This window comes from Adiantum capillus-veneris, chromosome 24 (assembly GCF_014529385.1).
Source record: "Adiantum capillus-veneris isolate H3 chromosome 24, ASM1452938v2, whole genome shotgun sequence".
In the NCBI taxonomy this organism is placed as follows: Eukaryota; Viridiplantae; Streptophyta; class Polypodiopsida; order Polypodiales; family Pteridaceae; genus Adiantum; species Adiantum capillus-veneris.
This window is the reverse complement of record NC_140954.1, coordinates 95,127,998-95,146,739: the sequence shown is the minus strand read 5'-3', so window position 1 is coordinate 95,146,739 and position 18,742 is coordinate 95,127,998. Positions and strand designations below refer to the sequence as shown.

At 46.7% G+C, this 18,742-nt stretch overlaps 2 protein-coding genes across 2 annotated transcripts in view; one reads left to right on the top strand and one right to left on the bottom strand.

The window, feature by feature from the left end:
* ABCF3 (general control non-repressible 3) overlaps positions 1-18,742 on the top strand; it is a 185,128-nt gene that overhangs the window by 140,709 nt on the left and 25,677 nt on the right. Inside the window, exons 12-15 of the mRNA XM_086498004.1 lie at positions 2,776-2,858; positions 3,020-3,114; positions 4,108-4,194; positions 4,274-4,361. Coding sequence (XP_086354130.1) covers positions 2,776-2,858; positions 3,020-3,114; positions 4,108-4,194; positions 4,274-4,361 — 353 coding nt within the window. The remainder of the gene's footprint in view (positions 1-2,775; positions 2,859-3,019; positions 3,115-4,107; positions 4,195-4,273; positions 4,362-18,742) is intronic.
* On the bottom strand, positions 7,554-9,011 carry LOC147426808 (uncharacterized). Its single transcript, XM_086499301.1, has one exon. The coding sequence runs from the start codon at positions 9,009-9,011 to the stop codon at positions 7,554-7,556; it is 1,458 nt and encodes a 485-aa protein (XP_086355427.1).

Below are 18,742 nucleotides of genomic sequence, written 5' to 3'. Positions count from 1 at the left end.
CCCCCCCGACCCATGCCCCCAACATGTGCTTTTTTCACCGCTGAGATGTGAAGAAAGCTATTGACAGGATGAAGACTGGGAGAGCATATGATCATGATGGTTTAGTCGCTGAGCATTTCATGCATGCCAAAGACCTACTAGTAGAGCTTCTAGCAGTTATGTTTAACCGTGCCATGTGTGAGGGCCTGCCGGACACTTGGAGCCTATCTACGATCGTACCTATCTTCAAGACAGGAGACCCCATGGAGCATGGGAATTATCGCACTATTATGATTGGGCACACTCTGGCACGGTTGTATGCGTCCATTCTTGAGCAACAACTGAGTAGATGGGCAGAGAAGGAAGGAATGCGTGCAACTCGGCAGGTGGGGTTCAGGAGAGGCTTCTCTACTCTTCACCATATCTTGACACTCAGGGCCATCATCGAGGAAGGCAGATCTCATGGGAGACGGACCTATTGTAGCTTTGTGGACTTCCACAAAGCTTTTGACATAGTACCCACAGAGCTCATTTGGGGGATCATGGCATTGTAGAAATGAGTAGGGCATGTACGCACCCCGGAGGGACTTTCTACACCGGTTCACTCCACTATTGGGGTGAAGCTGGGCTGTCCGCTCTCTCCTACTCTTTTCGGTATGTATGTGGATTAGGTTTTTGACTACATTGACAGCGATGGGGATAAAGGTGCACAGCTGACAGGGACATGGATTCCACTTTTGTTATATGCTGACGATATTGTGTTGATCTCCGAATCCCCAAAGGGAATGCAACGTCAATTGGATGCTTTGCATACGTTTGCCCACGAAAGTGGTTTGTCTGTCAACCTTGGTAAAACCAAGGTTATGGTGTTTAATACCACCCCACAGTGGATCAGGAGGTCAGCACCTACATTCACATACGGCCAAGAGACTGCGGAGTACACAGACGCTTACACTTACCTTGGAGTGGTTTTTAGCGGACCCACATTGTCACTCAGAAGAGCAGCAGAGACCAGATTGACTAGAGCCCACGCAACATTGGGTAGATTGGAGAGGATGTGCTCGCAAGTCCAGTTTCAGGAGCCCCGGACGAAGCTCTGGCTCTTTGACACCTTGGTGGCTTCAACATTGCTCTATGGGGTTGAGGTATGGGGACCTTCATTGGATCACCACGGGAGGCCGGGCCGCACAGACGGATGGGGGAACATGGAGAAACCTCTCGTCTCTATGATCTCGCGGCTCATTAGAGCCAAGGCATCAGTACCACGGGCCATTATCCGAGCAGAGCTAGCGGCCCCCCCATTGGTGGTGGAGGCGCTCACCAGATCAGTCTCCTTCATAAACCGCACATGGGAACTTCCCAGAGACAGATATGCTCTCATAGCACTTGAGTCCTCTCGACAGTTAGCCATACAAGGATATACAACATGCTGGTATGGGGAGATGACATCATGGTTTCAGGCGCATGGGTTCAACATGGACAGGCTGCCACCATTCCAGTACTCATTGGATGCACCATCTCTCAATCTTACACAGTCGGAGATCACCAAGCTCATCCGCCAAGACTTGACCCAGCTAGACACTAGGAGGACATGGATACAACCAGCACAAGAATTGGGCACGAAGATGGCTTTCTACAGAGACCACCTTCTCCATCTCACGGAAGATGGTTTTGTGACGAGACCAAGGTACATGGATACCCACTTGTCTCATGGGATACGATGTGCTATTGGCCAGTTACGCACATCGTCTCACCAGCTACGGATTGAAACTGGGAGATACAGCGGAGTACCGGCAGAGGCCAAGACATGCCTCTTTGTGACCTGGAACCTGAGACAGAGCTGCATTATACATGCCGCTGCCCCGTCTACTACGAGATACGAGGCCGCTTCCATTGCTTGTTCAGAGAGGGTTTTGGACCACTCTCAAGAATAATGGGATACGAAGATCAGAGATGCCTGGGTCTGTTCTTGCTTGAGCTGCGCAGACATAGAGAGAGCCTGTTGAATGGCGAGGCCAGCCAGTCTCAAAGACGGATCACAGACTTCTTCAGAGCAGACACAGGACAGCCGCAAGAGCCATTCCCACAGCAGAGCTCCCCCTCGTCTCACACCAGAGGCACACTGATCGACCGAGCGATTGACCTGGGGAAATCCAGGCGCCCACGACCGCAAAAGACTACACAGCATCGACGAAGGCTACGACAAAAGATTTGGAGCACGCTGGCCAGGCATGCACGACGCCCGGTCAGACTACTAACCTTGGAGGAAATTGATGAGATTCGCCAACGACCGATGCTAGATCTTTTGTGATTCAGTTATCCCAACAAGCCGCCCATTTTGGCTTAGTTTTTTGCTTAGATCACATTGACCAATCCAAGATCCCATAGAATATATCTTTGTTTTGTTTTTTACTGTTGTTAGGTTATTTTGTTACTCTGACTTTGTATCAGATCCACCACCTTGTAACTCTCTGGTCTCATAGGGCATTATGGCCTTTTGAAGACGTTAATATAACATTTCATTTCATTTCATTTTTCTCTCACGTCACCTATGGTAGTGGGACCATTGGAGCACGTGACATTTTGAAAATTCATAGCTGAGTTGCTCATGAGGAGCAAAGGGCTTTGGGAGGCCGATTCAAAAGAAGCAAGATTATTTATAGATTGTCTCTTGCACATGTATTAATTGTTTAATACATCGCATGTATGCTTGAAGGTCTTTCGGCTTCTTTGCTGTTACTGGAGGATTAATCTTGTATTGTGCTGGACTTTGATTACTGTTTTTGTTTTTGATAGTGATGCTTCCTTTGGGTATCCTGGAGGGCCCCTTCTGTTCAAGAATTTGAATTTTGGTATAGATCTTGACAGTCGGCTGGCAAGTAAGCCCCCTTTCCCTTTCTCTGTTTTTGGGGCTGATATAAAAGATGCAAAAACATGTTTATGCTTATTTGCAATAAAAGTTGGAGTTGGTGGGTGATATTTTGATCCTAAGAGGTTGCTTCTAAGCAGTTTAACCCGCTGGTATTTTTCTGATATGCAGTGGTCGGGCCAAATGGGATTGGAAAATCTACTTTATTAAAGCTCATCTCAGGAGAATTAGAGCCTAGCTCTGGAACTATTTTCCGATCTGCAAAGGTGTACTTGGAAGTTCTATGAGTCTATCCCTCTTTCAGCTGCAAAATTTCCAGTTGAATAATTCAATTGAAGGCTAGAGCTTAGAGCCTACATTTTGACATTATCGTTATTATCATGGATCAATTGAGGTTTTGGTTTCAAATGTATAAGAGCCTAATACGCCGTGCTTTTCACCCTTATATGGCTGCCTGAAAGGAATAGAATTTCTTTACAAGGACTAATGGGTATGCAAAGTGGATTATATGAGTGCTTTCTAAAGGCATACAGGTGTTTATGCTCAAAAGGCAATATCTTCGAAAGTGTGTGGGAATTTGTTTTGGAGGTTTCTCTTGAGTGCGTATCACATGTAAAGCTAGAAAAGATTCTTTGAGCTTTGTTAGTTGTCATAGATTTTTATATGCTGTTTTTTTTTTCCATTGGATCCATGCCTGGCAAGCTCCTGTTGTGGACAAGGTCCTAGCATGATATTGTGGTTAACTTCTCAATGGCCTTTGCTGAAGTAGTGCCCATCCTATCATATGCTAAAGTCATCTAAAACATCCAGCCATAAAGGCCCTAATTCAGCTCGTAAGGCAGGATCATAAGAAGCTTCTTGACCAGGAATACTCCTCACACTGGGGAACTTGTAGATGTGAGCAAGTTTTAGCCTCACAAATGTAGAGTGAGGGTCTTCAGTGATGTCTTACACCATCCTACTCATAATGACTTTGGGTCAATGTGTTTATTCTTTGAGATATGCTTCTCTTTTCTGCCCGTAATTTAACGACTTTCGAGCACACTATTTCCTGTTTGTGCAATTGAGTGTGCACACACTTTTATCCAGTTCAAATGCAAGTGCTTGACTACTATTGTACAGATTTGAAGTTTCTTCTATTCTATTGTTAAAGACACTTCCAATGCATAGAAACCGGAGGTTTTCATTCTATCACAGTTCTGCACTGGGCATAAAACTTTGGGGCTTCTTTAGCTAATTTATTGGATTTTTCCTTTCAGGTGCGCATGGCAGTGTTTAACCAGCATCATGTTGATGGCCTTGATCTCTCATCCACTCCGTTGTTGTACATGATGCGGTGCTTTCCAGTATGTCAAATCTTTTGCGGCAGGCAGAAGGAAGCAAAATTTTTTCACTAATTCAATAACTGTGGTTTTAACTGAACAGGGAGTAATTGAGCAGAAGCTTAGAGCTCACTTGGGGTCGTTTGGCATCACTGGAAATATGGCTCTTCAACCCATGTATACTCTCTCAGGTTGGTAGTGCTTTTAATCTGTCATACTAAGAATGATGACAAGATGTGCCTCCTCAACTCATTTGAGCTCATAAAAATTTTACAGGAGTGTTTTTATTGTAAGCAACATGAAGTTCTCCCGTTCTCATAATGCCATGAATAGATTGTCACATAAACAATTTTTGATAGTGTAGTTCTTGATTGTACATTATGTAATCGCCTAGTCTAGAATGTGAAGTTACTTCATGGCTTGTTGAGCTATGCAGCTGAAACCAAGCTGACATCTGCACATACCAACATCTAGAGTCCCTCCCCATGGCTAGCTGTTGAGACGACTAGGGGGCCAATCCAGCAGAACGATAACTAGGAAGGCTCCACAGGCCATGTATGTAAGACATTGATTGAGTGAGTTCCTCAACAGTAGTTGTTGTAGCTCCAATTAAGGACCTCATGTGGCACTGCAGCCTCCCATGAGATTGTTATGGAGATCACAGGGACTAGCTGTCCCTCTATATTTCTCCATCCGTCTTACATCTGACCGGACCGACTATGATGTCTAGACTAGGTCCCCAAACCTATACCCCATACAATAATGTTATCTCACCCGTGTATCACACAACCATAGCTTAGTGTTGAAATTGTACGAGTGAGCATGTTTGCTCCAATTGTGCAAGTGCTGCATATCCTCGTCCGAGTCTCAAAGCTGCTGCCTCTCTCATAGAGAAAAATGGTCCTGTAGAAATAATTCGTAGACATGGATAAGACTCTACGTACACAACCACTAACCATAAGTAAATATTGGTACTGATGCTCTCACCCACTATGCTATGGTGCTAAATATCATCACAATGTCTTGCTAAGCTTGAAATACAAATCTCTCTTATGTGCACAGCTCCATAACTTTCTCTGTAGCCCCTCTTGCGAGTCAACAATCACAACAATGTCATTCACATAAAGCAACAAGGGTATCCAAGAGCCTGATAATTGTGCACCTCTCCAATAGCCTCCTTGCGCATGCACGCTACTTGTCTCTGTCTCATAAGGGATACCCTTGCTATCTCACTCGGAACACTCAAATCATACAGTCTACACATCAGTCTTTCTCTAGGTACTGTATAAAAAGCTTTGCAAAAATCCACAAAGCAGCAATCGATACGATTTCCATGTGCTCGACTGTCCTCAATGGTATCTGGCAGTATAAATTCATGATCAATCATAGAGAATCCTCTTATGAATCCAGACCATCCTTCCCCTTGGACACCCTCTTTCTCTGCCCAACAGCTCAGCTCATGCTCAAGCGCAGAAGCGTAAAGCTTGGCCAGTGTGTGATTTGATAGTTACTAGGGAGCATAGGATCTCTAGCCTTCAATATTGGCACTATAGTGTTAGTGCTCCTATGAAGAAAGCCTTTCACAAATGGCTTCATTAGATATGCCAACAAAGATGTGTGTATCTTGGGCATGACATAGATGCTCCATAACTAGACCATTATAGCATAGTTGCACAGAAACCCGTTTCTACCAAAGATTTTTGAGAAACTTTTATGAAACCCGGTTTTCTTCGATGACCAAAATTTTCGCTCATGCGGTTCTCATCCAGTCTATTTAAAGTTTCAGGTTTTAAGTAAGCCATTTAGCATATAATGCACCTAACTAACTTTGACATGCTATGCAATGTACATAATCTTTTAGTGTCCATGTATGTATGTCAATAGTTTTCTTAAGTTTTTTATGAAACCTCTCAAATGGTGTTTCAACAAATCCGATTCGTACCTTACGGCCGTATAGTATGGATCTGTACGGTACGGATCGATCCATACAAGTCATTTTTTTGGGAGATAAGGCCATCAAGTGATTTTGTGAGGATTTTCGAGCCATTCCGTAGAGATTTTTGAGGATGGGCCATCAATCATATCACATGGCCTACCTAGCTACTTAGTTCTACTACATAAACTCAATTATTGAGTTGGATGGTTTTATTTATGACATTTGTACGCTCTATGATGAGCCTTCTGTTCTAGCCTGTAGGCTATCACCTATGAGTATTTGATGTTTTTAGTACTGGTGTGTTATTTTGGATCTCATTTGAACTTTGATATGTGTGTTTAGTGTTCAATGTCATCTAAAGTCTCTTGCAATAGTTACATAGTATGTAGATGTCTTGTAAAACATGTCTTTAGATGTCTCTAAAAACTGATGCATGTAATCTTGTTTTTAATAGGAAATATCCTAGAGAGTTATGTCAATTGAGGTTTTTTAACAAGAGTACGTATTTTTACGTATATAAAAATATGTTTTGTACAGAACAATGTACAGTACGTATAAATCCGCCACGTACAGAACGTTTGGAACCGCCACGGACATTAATGTTTGGGAAAAATCAATTTTTCAAACATACAAAATTCCTTTCCTTGAATTTGCCAAGAGGAAATTTTAGAAAATTAGGTTACTTTTGTAGTTTTTTCTCTATTTTGGGGCGAAAATTCTCCTTTTCCCCTTGCCTTCAACCGGCATTTTCGAAATTTAAAACGGCACGATATTAAGCTGAGACACATTTTTCCCGAACACTAATGGACATGGACCAAAACCTCCCAAAACCTTTGAAACTTATTTCAAAACTTCTTGTTCTGAAGCTTCGTGGCTACTATGCATCATAGTCATGTGATTTGCTCTTGTGTAGTTTGTCAATGGCATCAAGTATCATGCTGATTGTGAAAAAGGTGGAGGTGTGAGGCCGAAACATCGGTGGCAATGGTAAGGGAGGTTGAGCTGCCATTGTATAGAGACCTGTGTTACAGGCTTGGACACTTCAAGCGAGACATCAATAGCAAGACATGAAAAGGAATTGCAAATAACTAAACTGAACTTGGAGAGAGAGAGAGAGAGAGAGAGAGAGAGAGAGAGAGAGAGAGAGAGAGAGAGAGAGAGAGAGAGAGAGAGAGAGAGAGAGAGAGAGAGAGAGAGAGAGAGAGAGAGATTTTTTAACGTCTATAAAGAGGTCGAAATCGGCCTATGAGACAAATCAAAGTACATGAGGTGGGTGTCCTCTGTGTATCCATAAAGGATAAAAGGGTACAAAAGTAAAAGTAAACTATCCTGTGTAATGTTTGGGGGGAGGTGATACAAAGAGGGTGGGGGTGGAGCTCCAAAAACTGGGGGAGAGATGCAATCCTATATGCTGGGGTAAATACAATGATGAGATGCTATCCTATCTCTAACTCCATCGAGTCCCATAATCAGGGTGTAATACATGATGCATGGATGCGTAGGGTGCGGACAATCCGCGTAAGATGGCGGTTGGATCTGCAAAAGCCTGAGTACGTCGCTCCTCCAAGGATCTGTAGTAGTGCTCCTGGATCTCGTGGATCTCTCTCTGGTGTAGGCGGGGTGCCCTACGTCCATGTGTGCGTGGGCGTCTGCGAGCTCGGACCTCCTCAGCTTGCTGTAGAGTCACTCCTCTCTGGGTGGTCGAAAGTGATGGTGCTGCTATGGTCCTCTGGAAAAAGTCCATGAGCCGTGTCTGGCGCTCGTCTCTCATCCCTAGTGCTGCCTGGAGGAGGGAGTCCCGATGCTGCTGTGCCTCTATGAGGAAGCGGCCGAGCTGTCGCTGGTCTCTGGACTCAAAGATCTGATGTAGAGTGGGCTGATCTGCAAACAAGGTCAGATATCTGCCTCTAATCTCCTCATATGCTCTACATCTGCATACGTAATGCTCCACGCTCTCAACCTCTGCTGTGCAAAGTCTGCATATCCTCTCTGCTCTGGGGACATGTTCCGCTCTCCCTGCCTCAATCTCTAGCTGGTGTGATGATACTCTGAGCTGTCCGATGGCGACCCGTGCTCTATGTGGCATATAGACATCCATGTATCTCGGTCTCTGGATGAAACCATCTGCTACAATAGTGAGGAAGTGGTCTCTATAGTACTGCCTCTTCGTGGGAAGAGGCTCTCTAGGTGTGATCCATGTCTCCCTGATGTATAGCTGCCAGAGATCCTGTCTGAGAACTCGATTCCTCTCGGTGTGTGAGAGGCGTATGTGAGGGGAGTCGGGATCATACTGAAAAGGGGGCAGATCCGTGATGTCCAAGCCATGGGATGTAAACCACTCTATGACCTGTGAGTACCATGCCCTCGTGTCCCCCTCTTGATGTAGCTGTATGGATGCCTCAAAAGCTCTGCGGGTGAGTCTGTCTGGTGGGAGCTCTCGCATGCGCTGGATGAAACAAACTATCTGAAAGAGAGCCTCTTCTAGCATCGGTGGGGTAGCTAGCTCTGCTCTGATGATATCATGTGGTACTGAGGGTTTGCTGTGGAGCAAACGGGAGATCATGATGATCTGTGGGCGCTCTATCTGTGTCCATAGGGATGCGGATAGCCCTGGAGCCCATACAGCGGTTGCATACATCATGGCAGGTGTGACTAGAGTGTCAAAAAGCCACCCCTTGGTGCGGGGCTCCTGGAAGTGGGCCTGATGGCATCTGCGCTCCAAGGTGGCCAGCGCTGCATATCCTCGTGTAAGCTGGTCTTGGGCTGCCTGTGCCATGGAAAATCTACCAGTGGTGCCAGTGAAAGTCACCCCCAGGTATACATATGAATCAACCACATCGACTTGCCCGCCTGCTGCTGTGAGTATTGCTCGGCTTCGCACTGTCCTGGAGGTGTGAAAGATCATGACCTTGGTCTTGCCAAGGTTCACTGTGAGCCCTTGATGTGTGCAGAAATCATCCAAGGCTCGTAGGTGGCTCTGTAGTCCCTCCTGTGTCTCAGAAACTAGGATGATATCATCAGCATAAAGCATAATATGTATTGGTATACCTGCCAAGTCTAATCCCGCCCCTCCTGCGCGTAGAATGTAATCTGATATCTCGTTGATGCAGAGACCAAATAGAGTCGGGGAGAGGGGAATCCTTGCTTCACACCAATAGTGCTAGCAATGGAATCCGATAGTCCACCTGGGCAGCGCTCTCTACCAGAGACCTGTGCGTATAAAGAATGAATGGCCCATATCATCTGAGATGGTATCTGTAGCTCCTGAAGGCGCTGGAAGAGTCTCTCTCTAGGGATAGTGTCGAAGGCCTTGCGGAAATCCACAAAGCAGCAGTAGTCTCCTCTTCCGTGCTTTCGCTCCATCGATCAGGCAGCGAAGCACGAAAATGTGGTCGATAGTCGAGAAAGTGCGTCGATGGCTTGCCTGTCTTGACGCTCGTATCCTTGATGCCTCTGCATGCATGCTAAGCTCTGCCTCAAGAACAGCCCCATATAGTTTGGCCAGTGTGTGGCCAATCATGATAGTCCTGTAGTTCCCTGGATCCAGGGTGTCGCCAGACTTGTGGATAGGCAGGATGGTGTGCATAGTCCACTCCTCTGGTAGTCCCTCAACCAAGGCACGGTTGAAGAGACGTGCTATCAAGGGGGAAAGAGTGTCTGCTGCATATATCAAGTGCTCACTCTGTAGTTCAGTGTGATGTGCTGATCGGCCATGCTGAAGGCGTCGGATGGCCCTCTCCACCATGCTAGATGTGAAGAAAGTCGAGGTGGTAGGTCGAGGATCAGATGGCTCTGGGATCAGTGGCTGCCCAGGTATCTGGTACAAGCGCTCGGCATTATCATGCCAAATCTGGGGGTCCTCCAGGGGGGTGGTGGGGCGTGGCTCTCTCAGAATCCTCCATGTTGTGGCGCAGTCTGTACTCATAAGAAGGTGGTATAGCTCAAGCTCCTGTGCCTCCTCGAAGGCCTGCCGTTTATGGCGTGTGATGGCCTTCATCTGTCGCCTGACCTCGCTCTCAGTAATCTCCTCTAAGGCTCGTCGAGCCCGTAGCTGTGTGTATAGATCTCTGCACTCCCCGTCGTACCAGCGATTCTGGGGCATCGTCCCAGAGGGGCGGGGTCGACCACTGTGGGTAGTGTGTGGAAAGCAGCTGAGGGCTGAGGTGTGTAGAACTGTTGAGAGCTGGCTAGTGAGTGCAGAGAGTGGTGTGTCTGGGTCGAGAGTGTAGATCCCCTCATATACATGCGATGATTAAACGTGGGCTAGCTCATGTGTGAAGTGTATAGTGGTGTATGGTGTGGATGTAGGTGGTGTATGTGAGATGGGTGAGCCAGTGAGAGAGGGCGAGATATGCGTGGTCAGCCCCAATAGGCAATGGTGGGATGGTGAAGGATGTGAGTAGGTGGGCTGTCTCTCTGAAGCCAATGATGTAGTCCACTATACTACCTCCGCTGGCTACTCATGGCGGTATACAAGTCAGGCCGCCGGATGATGGCCATTGCGCCATCCCGTTATAGATAACGAGACGGTGCTGTGATCCCAAGCGAAGTAGGTGCCTCCCATATGGTGTGGGTGTGGTGGTATCACTAGAGATCCTCTCTGCCCCTGTGTCCTCCATAGTGGAGAGTAGCTCTGGGTCGTCGAAGTCGTAAATATCACACTGTCTACTCTATGTCCTGGCATTGAAATCCCCCGTGAGGAAGACTTCACCCAGTCTAGAGTACTCCATGATCTTGTCCCTAAGACATGCATATGGTGAGTGTGTATGATCCTCCTCCTCTCCTCCGTGTGTGTGTACCTCCTCTGTCTCCCCTCCACCTGTCTGTGCAAACCTAGAGCTGCTAGGTGCAAAGTAGCATACTACGATGTAGAGGATGTGCTCCTCAGATAGCTCAATCCGTATCCACATGTAGCGTGCCTCTAGATCGCGTGCTACTATCTGTATCTTGCTATGAGGTGAGCGGCAGTAGAGGACTGCTACTCCGCCAGATCCTCTAGAAGTGTTCTGCCGTGTACACTTCGTGTGTGTAGACTCCCATTGGTAATCCTGTACTCGGGGTAGGCCTCTCTCTGAACTCTCGTGTGTCTCTGTGAGGAAAATGATGTCTCTACCATGCATCACCTCTTCCAGTCTCCTGGATGTGTCCACAAAGATCCATTGCAGTTCCAAACTGCCATGTGTATCTCCTCGTATAGTGTCTCATAGGCCGCGAGTCCCTATGCTACGGCTTTGCCATCAATGATGACGCGACCGCCGCGATAGGAGGCCCATTTTCCTTCTTTGCGCGCTTGTTGTATCGGAGGCATGCATGCTCTTCTATGCTCTACTTGTATCCTTGTGAGGTCATCATCTAGGTAGATGGGGGGCCCCGTGAGACCTCGTAAAATTACCCTCTTTCGAATGAAAAGGGTCCGTGCTTCCTCCGATGAAAATTGGAGGATAAGAGGCCTCTTCTTGATGGGGTCTTTGCCGGCTCTGGTGAAGGGGGTTGATTCCTCTATTTTGTATCCAAGAGTGGTACATAAAGTCTTGCCATCTTTCTCGGGGGTGGAGTCCTTCACTTCTTCAATGCCGGTGACTCGTATGTTGAGGCTACGGGCATGGCGCATTTTTTCCTCTTCGAGGGTGGTGTGTACAAGGAGAGCTTCTTCCTTGTGTGCATCCTCTTTTGCTTCTTTCTTGATGTTCTTCTTGACCACTTCTACCCATCCCTCTTTCGTTGCTTCGAGAGTGTCTTCCAAGGGTTCGGTGAGGGCTTTAGTGAGATCCTCTTTAATGGCCTGTTTGGTTTCATTATTGATTTCCGCTTCTTTGGGGGTGAGGGAAGCGATGGAGGCCTTGAGGATGGCCATTTGTTCTTGTATTTCCTCCTTCTCCTTTTTCCATTCCTCTTGGGTTCCTTTTCACTTGTCGGTCTCCTTCTTGTGCTCTTGTTCTTTAATCTCTTTCTCCTTGGTCCATTCTTCTTTTTCCTTATGCAAGGCTTCCACCTCTTTCTCAAGCTTGGAGAGGCGGTTGATGATAGTGTTGATGGTGGAGTCCACCAACTTCTTGTTCTCTTTGATTGCGGTGTGGAGTTTGTGGTCCATCTTGGCCATTTCTTCTTTGGTCTCTCCTTTCGCCATGTCGGGCCCGTCTCGGTGTCGGTTTGCACAAAGCACCTGTTCTGTACTTCTTAAAAAGTTGCAAGAATTGCAAAATTTATGTGAAATGAAATGAAATGAAATGTTATATTAACGTCTTCAAAAGGCCAAAGTGACCTATGAGACCAAAAAGTTACAACGCGGTGTATCTGATACAAAGTCAGATTAACAAAATAAGTTAAACTAGGACAACAAAATATAAATACTACGGGATCCTAAACTAAGCAGTACAATGTGAAGACAATATGGGAGGGGAGTAGAGATCCATCTTCATGTGCACTTTGGACGACGAAAGAGTATGGCTCGAATCCTTTGCTGTAGCCTCCTTCGAAACTGTGTAGCTCCTCTTTTCCATCGGGGTCGTCTAGATCTCCCTAGCACCAATGCTCGGTCGATGAGAATGCCAGTAGTGCGGGTAGACCTCTCCACTGTTGGCTGCTCCTTTGTTCTTCTGGGTGTACAATATCTAGTGTAAAGAAATCTGTGATCTATCTCTGGGGTTGTCTCTCTTTAGCTCTCCTCAGTAAAGTTTCTCTATGCCTGTGTAACTCAAGTAGATATAGCCCAAGACATCTTTGATCCTCATAACTCATGACCCTAGATAGAGGCCCAAAACCTTCTCTGAATAGACAATGAAAACGGCCTTGTATCTCATAGTACACTGTGCAATGACATATGTTATGTACTTCTGTCTCTGGCTCTAGATGGCATAAGCGGCATATCCTGCTATCTGCTGGTGTCCCTCTAAATCTGCAAGTCTCAATCTCGAGCTGATGTGAGGATGTGCGTATCTGGCCAATGGCACAACACAAACCATGAGAAAGATGCGTGTCCATATAGCTAGGTCGAATCACAAACCCATCCCTCGTCAGGTGAAGAAGATGCTCTCTATAGAAAGCCATCTTTGTGCCCAACTCTTGTAACGGCTCTATCCATGTCCTCCTCGTGTCTAGCTGGATCAGATCTTGACGAATAAGTCTATTAATCTCTACCCGTGTCAGAGACCTCAAGGGTGCCTGTAGAGAGTATTGAAAAGGAGGCAACCTGTCCATGGTGAAACCATGTGTCTGAAACCATGATGCCATCTGTGCATACCAGCCTGATGTATCCCCATTAAGAGCTAATTGTCTGGAGGACACTAGAGCCACCCTGGCATATCTATCTCTGGTAGTATCCCACAGACTGTGTACAAAGGAGACTGATCTGGTAAGCGCCTCAATCTCCATAGGGGGGGCAGCTAATTCCGTTCGAATGATATCATGCGGTACGGAAGCCTTGGCTCTAATCAATCGAGAGATCATAGATATCAGGGGCTTCTCCATACGCCTCCAACCATCCTGGCCTATAGAAGGTCCCCAAACCTGCACCCCATATAACATAGTAGAGGCAACCAAAGTATCAAAGAGCCATAATTTTGTCCTAGGTTCCTGGAACTGAACCTGCGAACACATCCTCTCCATTCCTCCCAGAGGCGCACAAGCTCTAGTAGTCTAGTTTCTGCTCCTCTTCTCAAAGAAAATCTCGGCCCAATAAAGACTACCTCCAGGTAAGTGTATGCATCTGTATACTCCACAATCTCCTGACAATATTTGAAAGTAGGTACTGATCTCTTGACCCATTGCGATGTGGTGTTAAACACCATAACCTTGGTTTTACCTAGGTTTACACATAGTCCACTATCCTCTGCAAAACTGCGTAGTGCATCCAAATGTCGTTGCGTACCTTCTGGCGAGTGAGATATCAGCACAATATCATCAGCATATAGCAACAATGGGATCCACGTCCCTACCAGCTGGGCACCCCTGTCACCGTCTCTGTCAATGTAATCAGACACCTCATCAACATACATACCAAAGAGAGTAGGAGACAATGGGCAGCCCTGTTTCACTCCAATAGTAGAGTGAACTAAATCAGATACCCCTTCGGGAGTGCGTACATGTCCCACCACTGATCTGTACAAAGCCATAATCCCGCAAATCACCTCTATGGGCACCCCCATCCCCATCTCCTGCAATCTGCACATCAATCGAGCTCTTGGTACCATGTGAAATGCTTTGCGAAAATCCACAAAGCTATAGTAGATCCGTCTCCCATGTGCTCTGCCCTGCTCAATGATGGCCTTGAGTGTCAGAATATGATCAAGAGTGGAGAAACCCCTCCTGAAGCCGGCGTGACTCTTTGCTCGTACACCCTCGCCCTCTGCCCAATTACTCAAGTGTTACTCCAGAATAGATGCATACAACCGTGCCAATGTGTGTCCAACCATAATAGTGCGGTAGTTCCGAGGCTCTGTAGGGTCACCAACCTTGAAGATGGGCACAATAGTAATCAAACCCCCAAGTCTCAGGTAATCCCTCACACATGGCACGATTGAACAACACTGCGAGAACCTCCATCAGCATATCCCTGGCATGTATAAAGTGCTCCGCTACTAGACCGTCATGATCATATGCCTTCCTTGTCCTCATCTTGTCGATGGCCCTTTGTACCATCTAGGTGTAAAGAAAGTGCTCGTAGTTGGGCAAGGCTTGGTAGCATAAGAATCCGCCATCCTGTGTTCGAGCAGAGAAACCTCCTCCTCCAAGTGTTGAATTCTCTTGCCAGCAGCAATCATTTCTTGCATGGTTGGGCCTAGCACTTGCTTCAAAAAAGATGTACTATGTGGTACCTAGTGGTTTCATTTCCTAGTTTTTCAGTATTTCCTCTCACCGAGACTATTTCCTCTCATCGAGACGGTGAGCGGTCTTGTGGCGGGCAACCTGTAGAGCAAGCTACAGTGTCACTTTCACAGGACACTCAGTTAGTACAATTGGTTCAGTCCAGTTCACACTGGACGGACTCTCTGGGTTGGGCAGTGACACGTGGCAGGATACGGACGGTGGTCTAGTGGACATCGTGGCCAGGTCACCACCACCACTCACTTTGGAGATCGGCTTAGGTGGCTGCCATTTATGGGCCGTTGGTGGATCATCTTCTGGATATATGGTCCAACGTCGTCGTCTGGAGTATAGAGTCTTACACAGAGCACCTCTGCACTCACCGTGCACATCTGAGCCTCGACACCCCCATTTGTACCTGTGAGTCCTGGGTTGGAGCTGAGTGCGCTGCCACGCCAGAGTCTGTACATGGTTCTATGAGATAGTCGAGTCCACATGTGTGCTCTGTGCACTCACCGTGCACATCTGAGCCTCGACACCCCCATTTGTACCTGTGAGTCCTGGGTTGGAGCTGAGTGCGCTGCCACGCCAGAGTCTGTACATGGTTCTATGAGATAGTCGAGTCCACATGTTCTGGTCCACTGTTGTGTCTCTGTTGTTCTGTTGTTATCCATTGTTTCTGTGTTCATTCTGTTTGAGTGAGTTTCCATTGGTTGAGTGAGATTGTCACGCACATTGCACTGAGGGGCACCCACACTATAGAGAGCACAACACATTATCCGCGCTACAAAATTGAAGGATAAAAAATAAAAAAATGCTAGGGGGCAATAGCGACGTCGCTAATGCCCCCCCCCCCCCCCCCCCCCCCCCCCCCCCCCCAAAGTGCAAAAAGAGAAGAAGAGAGCAGATGGAGAAAGGCGGTGCCCCCCTTTCCAAAAGATACCAAAAATGGGTTTCATATGGACCAATTAAAGTGCAATTTCTTAAATTGAACCCTCCACCCTATAAAAGTAAAAAATGAATCAAATTAGGGGCTTCTTCTTAGCTTTTTGGCCTAGTTTTGGGCCCGTTTTGAAGCCTGCAAAGTGGAGCTTTTGGACAGAGGAGTGTGCCTGTCAAGCCCTTTGCATTTTTCTTGTGTAAATGGCCATGGTGATGGCAGTGTGAGTTTGTATAGGTGTTTTGTGGAGTGCAATCGAGTCGTTGTTGTCTCCCGTGCTGTTGTTTCCCCTTCCCCCCTTCTCTTTTTGCTGCTTTCATGGTTCTCCTCGGTGCCGGCTATGTGGAAGTGTGTGCCCCTCCGGATCGATGGTGTGTTGTGCGAGAGAGTGAGATTGAGTTGTTGTGAGCGTGTGTAAGGGTGGAGACAGGTAGTGGCAGTAGGTGTACCTTGTGTGGTGGTTTGTAGAGTGTGTGAGCAGTGGTAATCGAGCAGGCGGTGGTCTGCTAGTGTGAGTTGTGTGTTTGAAGGTGTTTTCCGAGAGGATAGGGGTGTTGTGAATACCCTGAGCTATAGAGAGGCCCTTGTGTTTGTGCCGGGCGTGTTCCCCCATTCCCCCTCTCTAGCGTGTAATCTTGGTCCGTGTGAGGGACAAGGAGGGTGCATCCAATGAGTACTGGAAGGGGGGTAGTCTGTCCATTTCAAATCCATGTAGTTGAAACCATGATGTCATCAGGGCATACCAACAAAATGTGTCTCCCTGTGAGGCAAGCTATCGAGAAGACTCCATAGCTAGGCGAGCATATCTCTCTCTGGGGAGATCCTAGATATTGTGTATAAAAGAGACGGATCTAGTAAGTGCCACTATGACCAGCGGGGGAGCCACAAGCTCTGCACGAATAATCTCGTGCGGTACAAAGGCCTTGGCCCTAATCATCCGGAAAATCATAAACCATAGGCCTCTCCATATGTTCCCATCCATTAGTATTACCAGGTCCGCTATGATGGTCTACTGATGGTCCCCATATCTGCACCCCACATAGCATAGCTGAAGTAACGAATGTGTCAAGTAGTCAGAGCTTTGTTCGAGGTTCTTGAAACTGAATTTGCGAACACATCCTCTCCATGCTCCCTAAAGCTGCATATGCTCTCGTTAGTCTGGTATCTGCTGCTTTGCTGAAGGAGAACTTTGTACCACTAAATACCACTCCTAGGTAAGTGTATGCGTCTGTATACTCAACCGTCTCTGTGCTATGGTGTCGAACACCATAACTTTGGTCTTGCCAAGGTTTACGACAAGACGCTATCACTATCAAAAGTGTGCAGTGCATCTAAGTGTGGTTGCATCCCCTCTGGCGAATCTGAGATCAACACAATATCATTTGCATACAGTAGTAATGAAATCCATGTCCCGGCTAGCTGTGCTCCTCTGTCGCCTCCCCTGTCAATGTAATTCGAAACCTCATCTACATACAAATCAAACAATGTAGGGGAGAGTGGGCATCCCTGTTTCACAACAGTGGAGTGAATATGCTCAGATAACCCCTCGGGAGTACGAACCTGCTCCACCAGGGTCCTGTATAAAGCCATGACTCCCCATATAAGCTCTGTGGGTACTCCCATCGCTTGTAGTCTTTCCATCACTCGAGCTCTTGGAACCGTATCAAATGCTTTGCGAAAATCCACAAGGTACAATATATCCTCCTCCTATGTGATTTGCTTTCCTTAATAAAAACTCTAATTGTCAATATATAATCAAGAGTAGAAAAGCCCCTCCTGAAAAGTACCTGGTATGATGCCCGAATGCCTGCTCTCTTTGCCCATCTACTCTGCTTTTGCTCAAGAATGGATGCATACAACCTGGCTAGCGTGTGCCCAATCATGATAATACGGTGATTCCCCAGTATCATGGGTCTCCTACCTTGGAGATAGGCACAAATGTAGACATGTTCTAAGTAAAATCCTCACACATGGCTTGGTTGAACATTACTGCACGTATATCTCTAGCATGTATAAAGTGCTATGCCGTCAATCCATCATGATCATATGTTCTCTTGGTCTTTATCCTATCATTGGATTTCTTTACCATCTCAACAGTAAAGAAAGTGCATGTCTGTGGGAATGGCTCCAAAGAGTCCAATAGAGACTATTGCCCTGGAACTATGTAAAGAGATGCTGCATATGCGCCCCAAATCTCAGTTTATGTGATAGCCGGTGGGAGGGAATGCTCATGAAAAAATCTCCCATGCCTCACTTGAGTCCTTGCTCAGGAATAGCTTGTACGACTCCTCCTCTAACCGAGCCAGATAAGTCCTCTTCTTCCGTTGCACTAGGCGCCGAAAGGCTATCTGTGATTGTCTATGAGTAATGGCTCCTAGGAGCATCTCTCTCTGAAGTGTGGCTATGCGTCTCTCTACACTCCTCATCATACCAATTGTTCTGGGGCATACTCCAAGAACGTTGTCTGTGCTTGGGTTGGTTGTGTGGGTATGATTGCTGCATCATGTAAAATCTTTGTCAATATTTGGGTAAGCTGCTCTAATGGGCATCCGGGCTCCTTTGTGGCTAGGCGTCTGTAAATACTATCCATGTAAATAGAGTCAGTCTCTGTTGTAAGAGTGTATCGAGTATGCGTAGATGCCTGGGTCAACGGAGCTATACTAAACTGGAATGAAACTGTAAATGTGAAGAGGGCGTGCTCTAGTGCTACCCCAAAAAGTCTTGGGCGACTGTAAAATCTTGAATAGATGGTATAAAACTAGGCTAAGCCATAACATAGTCCACCGTAGCCCCGTATCTGTGAGGAAAACAAGTGGACCCATTAGCTGCTGGACATCTCTGAAGGTCATTAAGGATGGCCAGTGCATGTGCAATCCCCATGTATGTCAAATATC

Coding starts and splice junctions, on each gene's coding strand:
- LOC147426808 (XM_086499301.1), bottom strand. CDS start 9,011: ATGATCTTTCACACCTCCAGGACAGTGCGAAGCCGAGCAATACTCACA.